Source organism: Glycine soja, chromosome 14, assembly GCF_004193775.1.
Source record: "Glycine soja cultivar W05 chromosome 14, ASM419377v2, whole genome shotgun sequence".
Taxonomy (NCBI): Eukaryota; Viridiplantae; Streptophyta; class Magnoliopsida; order Fabales; family Fabaceae; genus Glycine; species Glycine soja.
This window is the reverse complement of record NC_041015.1, coordinates 45627020-45633198: the sequence shown is the minus strand read 5'-3', so window position 1 is coordinate 45633198 and position 6179 is coordinate 45627020. Positions and strand designations below refer to the sequence as shown.

The following is a 6179-nucleotide window of genomic DNA, read 5'->3' as shown; positions in this document are numbered from 1 at the left end:
AAGCCAGCCATGTTGCACCTTGATCCTCCTTCACTTTCCTATACACAACTGCTATCTCAGAGGTTCCTCTACACGCGTTCTTGACTACCAAGAACCCCACTCAGCCACCACAATCACATATATGATGGTGAAAACAATGAAGAATCACTCACAAATCACAGTTCTCACAAAAAGAATCTCAAGAAGAAGGGTTTCCCTCAGTTTTTTTGGTGTCAAAAGAAGCTTGCTCTCCCTCTTTCTAATCTTCACAGGTCAGGTTCGTATAAGCTCTAGATACCATGTTAACTATTACACTTTTACAGAAAAAATGAATTGAATTGCTTATTCACTTCTCAATTGATTACAGTAGAAACCTTGCTTATATAGCAAACTAATAGTAACTACTTGTTGGTTATAAGAAAACAAAGTTAACCAACCTTATAACTACCAGTTTACAACTTTTTAAAACTTTGAATTATTCCTAACAAGCATAACATAAGGATAAAAGAGAAAAAGGGAACATAAATAAGAAAAAAGTCACGATAAAATTGCACATTGATCAAATGACTTAATTCTCTAACGATTCCCCATTGGAGTAGTCATCTGTCGCAACCTACCTTATGACAGGACAGCGAAAGAAAATAAATAAAAAGCACGTTCGTCTCTTAAGGAGAAAACGAGTGGGAGTCGCCACCAACATTTATTCAAGAAAAACGTTAGAAAAACCAAAAGAGGTCTACGAATTTTGAAAAGAAGGGTACGGGAGTTGTTTACGCATAGGGAAAGCATTAGCACCCCACGGGTCCGTCACAAGGGATAACAGCCTTTAATAAAGTGTGCAAAACATGACTTCAAAATTATTTATTTTCCTTTTTTTATTATTATTATTATTATTTTGAATCGACAAGGGTGTTGCCCTTGCTCCTACATATCCCCAGGTGCAATCAGGAAATCAGACATATGTAGTTCTTTAAGTAAGAATGTTTGTGTGTTGAATTGATTTTATGTTTTTGAAAGATTTATTTTAATTGCAAACATTTGAAAGATTTATTTTAATTGTAAACAAAGAGTCGTTAAGGCGTTGGACCTTGAAACGATGCTTTAGATTTTGAAAAGCAGAGGGAATCGTTAAGGCATTGGACCTTGAAACGTTCTCAAGTGATATTTGAGTAGAAAAGATTACATATATAATATCAAGAGGGATACATAAGGGTACAAAGATTACAACAAAATCTTAAGAAAAACTAACTAATCGTTGCGCAAGCACAAGAGAAATGGCGAAGGAAATGATCCACGGTTCGATTTGACAGCACCTCGACTTTTCTTTTTTTCTCTTTCTCTTTCTCCTTTCTGCGTTTTCCTTTCTTTCCTCAGTTTTTCCAACCCCTAAAACCCTTCCCCTGCATGGCTATTTATAGGAAAAGGACATTTGGTGCAAGGGAAGCTCGCCTAGGCGAGCTGGTTGCTTAGAGCTGAAGAAATTTCACGGCCCAAGCGAGTCAGATGCTAGCCTAGGTTTGTTTAGGTCTAGGAAATGACCATTTTGCCCCTTTCCTGTGGCTTTTGTTTCTGGAATTGACAAACAAACATCAAAACCCTGCATGACCCCTTGGCCTTGCGCTATAATTGGTGCCAAACACCGTAATTCGATTAGCAATGAGCAAAACATCATATTCAAATGATAAAAACATTATACCCAGATGAAATTAGGGTCTAACACACTTGCATGCATGCTAATTGAAATTACTACTACCAGACATGAAGCTCAACACCTAGCCTATTTCACAGCCCAAAACATCTTCCTTTCATTTATGTGTAGACCATAGTCTTCTTTTTTATGTTCATGTGTCTCAACATGAGTTAAACTTGGATGAACTCTTAACATTGGCCAACTTTTATGCAACCCATTTCATAATAGCTTGTTTGTTTTTTGAAGATCTTACCACAACTATGTTGTTTTAGAAAGGTTTTAATTTAAAATCTTTTTGTAACTTTGGTCCATGTAAATTAACTCTCCTAAGGATGTTCATAGTGTGGTTTGGTTTGATTTTTAGAAATTATTGTATAACATAATTTTGTTGAAAATTATTATTATTTACTTCTATTTGGCACTATTAAAAAATAATTTACCAACACTTTTTATAACATAATAATAAATTGTGCATCACTTTATATTTAACATTATTGTTAAGAATATTGCTACATCCCTTTTTAACAAATGAAAGTATAATATGCACCTTGATTATAAAGTAAAAGAATGTAATAAATTATCTAATACGTATTATTAATTACCACAACAAGAATAAAATATTAAAAACTTATTATAGAAAGAAGTACATTATAAATTACATACTTTATTCATTAATTTTTTTAACAATATTAGCTACGTAGTGCAAAATATACATTAAAAATCAATATAATTATAATATTTAGTTTGGTTTAATTTTTACAACGGTTCAATTTTTATAACAATAACCGAAAATCGAACCAAATCACAAAAAAGTATACAATTTTTTTATTTTTTATTTAATTAATTTTTTGGGATCGATCTGATGATTTACAAACAATTTAATTTGAACACCTCAAAAACCTCTCTTGGGCACCCCTTTTGTTTGTAAATTGTTTTATCTCTAATGTGATCATTTTTCTTGCACTTAATATCCCATCCATGTAATATGGTAGAGTCTCTTGTAACATCAATAAACATGCTAACAACGTCAAATTCCATCTCAACCTCCTAGTGCACATGTCTAAAATGGTTTTTTTTAATTGTATTGAACTTCTTGTTTGATAGTTATAATTTCAGTTTGCATTCATGTAAGTGTGTTGTGTTTGAGATTATACTTTATTTTTTATGGATTAATGTGTGAGTAAGTTATATCTTTGAAGGGTTAAAATGACATTAAGTTATAATGTTCAAGGACTAATTTGTTGAACATATTTTTTCAATGAAGGGAGGGTGCTTTAATAAAAAATAAAACATTCAGTATTACCAATTTAATCCATGATAAACATACTGACATATCAATTATCAATGATGTGATATCCTATTTGTATACATGGACTGTCATATAGGGATTTCACATACCGCGTAGGTAGAAATATTAAGTTAACCGATGAGTTAATTTCAGAATTAATTTATTAATTTTTTACGCATAGACTAAATTTAAATTTTTTATCTTTTAAAAATCAAATGTAAGACACAAAAAATACAATGATACAAATGGCTGAAATGCTACGGTGCTCATACAATCAATCAAGACTTCAACATTCTAGCATAAGAAGAAGTCCATTGAGATTTCAGAATTTGTTCACTTTTTAATCACACACAGAACAAACTAATTACATATATTGAAGCAGAAAAGGCACAACCAGGGAATCAATAAATTGGAATCAAATTCTCAGTTTCTTTACCCTGTCTCCCTTCTTATTCCTCTCTATTTAAATGCTAACACAGTAACATAACTTAAGAAAAACTCATTCCTCTTCATTATTAATTGATAACAACATAGAGATCACCCTTAAATTGTCTAAGTACTAGAAATTAAGACAAGATAAGTCGTTATAATAAAGTGCATGTTTGTACCGTTCTTCGATCAAAGTCAGTTTCACACCTCGATAACTTGCATAATTAAAATTTGCGTTAAATAATTATGCAAAATATGAAGTTGAAACTTGAATTCTGATTGGAAAACTGTACAACCAACAACACTAAAGGAGCCATATAATAAGTTTTGTGCCATGCATGTTTAATTAATTACATACCATCAGAAAAAGAAGAAAAAGGGGTGTGACCAAATCCAAAGGCTTTTATGTGGTCTTTAAGTGACCTCTTATGCTTGAAATCAGAACCACAGATACAAAGCCATCGTTTGCCACAGTTTTTCTCGTGGGTTCGCCAGTCACCTTTCACGGCCAGAGGCTTGCCACACTTGCGGCACGTGAAGGGCTTGGAACCGTGCTTCCTCTTGTAGTGTGTTTGAAGCGTGCGAAAATCCTTCAGAGGCTTGGCACGTGCGTGCTCGATGTTGTTCTTGCACCCTCTTGCGCAACAGTAGCATGGAAGGTCCAACAAGGGCCGTGGATGGGTTCGTTTCAGTGAGTCTGGGCCTCTGCGATACTGTGACCCATGTCCCCACATATGCATCTGCCACCAAAACTCTGCTTAGTAATAACATTTTATATTTATTAGTAAATAAACTTTTACTTTAATTCAATTAATTCCTGAAATATGAGAAAGTTTTAGTGCATGTTTGAATTAAAGTTTAAAAACTTAAATTTTACTCAAACTTAAGTTTTGCAGAAGGATCCCCAAAGTATTGCTTTTTCAAACCTGAGTTTGCGATAAAAAAATTTGTGAGGTAACCAACCGTGATATCAAAGTTATTTTTCTCTCAAACATATTTATAGACTATCCAACTAAAATCCAAACATACGATAAATTTGTTCCGCAACCATGGTTATAATCATCTTATAAAAGTTTGTGAAGTCTTTATAATTTATCATCACTATAGTTGTATTCAATTCAAATTAGTCACATCTGCTCTGTTTTGTAATATTTAAGATCCCTTGATTTAAGAAAATGTTGTCTTTTTTTTATTTTTTATTCAATTTCATTTCAAAAAATATCGTCTTACTTTCATTGTGTTTCCAGTTTCAAATATTATGTATAAGTTTTTTTTTTCCATTGTTTCCTATACAAACTTGTGAGGGGAAAAAGTGTCATTTTAAATTAAAAGTGAAAATAAAATAAAAATAGAAGTCAAAAACTTTTCTCAAACCTAATAACCACTTAAGTTTTAGATGTCTAAACAATCATGGCCAGCACTACATATATAAACCTTGGTATCAGTCATATTATTTCTTACTTTTATTAAAACTCAAGGCTTTAAAAAATGGTTGGTGACTTCTATTTCAATTGCAATATAAAGGTTTTTGAGCTCTCTAATATTGTAATTATGGCCATATTAACCTCTACTATTGTAATAATGGCTGTATTAACCAAAATTTCTTGTAATGCCAAGAATCCTGACAAAACTAAAACCTTTCTAAAAACTTAAGTCTTTAACTGGAAAAGATGTCTTTCATTTTAAACCTTGGAATTGTTATAAAGTAAGTGGAAAAAAGAAAAACATGAGACGTTTTCTAAAGTTAGGAACTTTATGTGAATGTTTTATAAAGTCACAAAATGATGGATTCATGTAATGACTAAAACGAGGGATTATTCCATTTCACACACAGGCTAAGAACAAAGGTCATTATTCAGAAAGAAATAGCTTTTAACTATGTTAACACTGTTGAAGACTGCACTTGAAGAGGTATCATGCAAAATCTCAACATATAATTGAACATATATCTGTAAGACCATCATAAACCACAGATTCTAATGTATGGGATAGAATAAGAAATAACTGCACCTGAAGGTTGTTGTAGCGGTTGAAGGTTTTGTGGCACACAGGACAAGAGAAATGGCTAAACCCAATGAGGATCTGCTCCTGAGTTGGTATCCAGTAATTGTTAGGAACTTGAGTTGTGGCATTCACAAATCCATGATTATTGGTGGAATTGGAGCCACTTGAATGGTCAGGGAGGCCTATGTGTAAGGCCACTGTAACATCCTCAACTTGAGCATGGCATGCATTAGGATTTTCATTTTGGTTTTGTAGCAAAGATTCTTCAGGAGATGAACCTAAGAAGCTACTAAGGAGAGGAAGGGGCTGAAGCTGGTTTTGATTCATGTCAAGGCAAAAAGAATGAAATTTTGATATGATTTGCATGTGAATGAGGCAGGGTATAATAGCTACATAATCTATATATTCGAGGGGTCCATGGTACTATTTAATGTGTAATACACAAATTAATGAGGGTCAAGTTAGATTGTATCAGATTTTAGGATGTTAATAACGACTGGAGCCACATTAAATGAATTGGCAGGTAATAAAACTTGGAAAAAGAGGAAGAGTGAAAGAAATTGTGTGATAGGTGGCCGGAGAATATTACAGTTCAATGAAAAGACCCTTTGTTGTGAGGGTTATTATTTTCTCCTGCAAGTCCACTTTGTCTATTTTAAGACTGATTAGGATATACCTTAAATTCTGTGGACCATAGCCCCTAAACATAGAAAGAATTGCAAACAGTAGGTTTGAAACAGATGGAAACCCATTTTGCTCTGTACACTCAAACAAAATCCAATAGAGGCT

General features: G+C 32.9%; 1 protein-coding gene across 1 annotated transcript; it reads right to left on the bottom strand.

Moving 5' to 3' along the window:
- Window positions 1-3355: 3355 nt before the first annotated feature.
- LOC114384637 (protein TRANSPARENT TESTA 1-like) lies at window positions 3356-5783 on the bottom strand. The gene is made up of 2 exons (XM_028344346.1): window positions 5397-5783; window positions 3356-4126 (listed from the first exon to the last, which is right to left on the bottom strand). The coding sequence occupies exons 1-2, from the start codon at window positions 5754-5756 to the stop codon at window positions 3737-3739; spliced, it is 750 nt and encodes a 249-aa protein (XP_028200147.1). The 5' UTR covers window positions 5757-5783; the 3' UTR covers window positions 3356-3736.
- Between the last annotated feature and the right edge of the window lie 396 nt (window positions 5784-6179).

Bases quoted from the DNA above. Each gene is read 5' to 3' on its own strand.
- LOC114384637 (XM_028344346.1), bottom strand. From the start codon at position 5,756: ATGCAAATCATATCAAAATTTCATTCTTTTTGCCTTGACATGAATCAA. The intron at 4,127-5,396 runs GTGCAGTTATTT...TTTTGGTGGCAG, and splicing joins ACCGCTACAACAACCTTCAG to ATGCATATGTGGGGACATGG.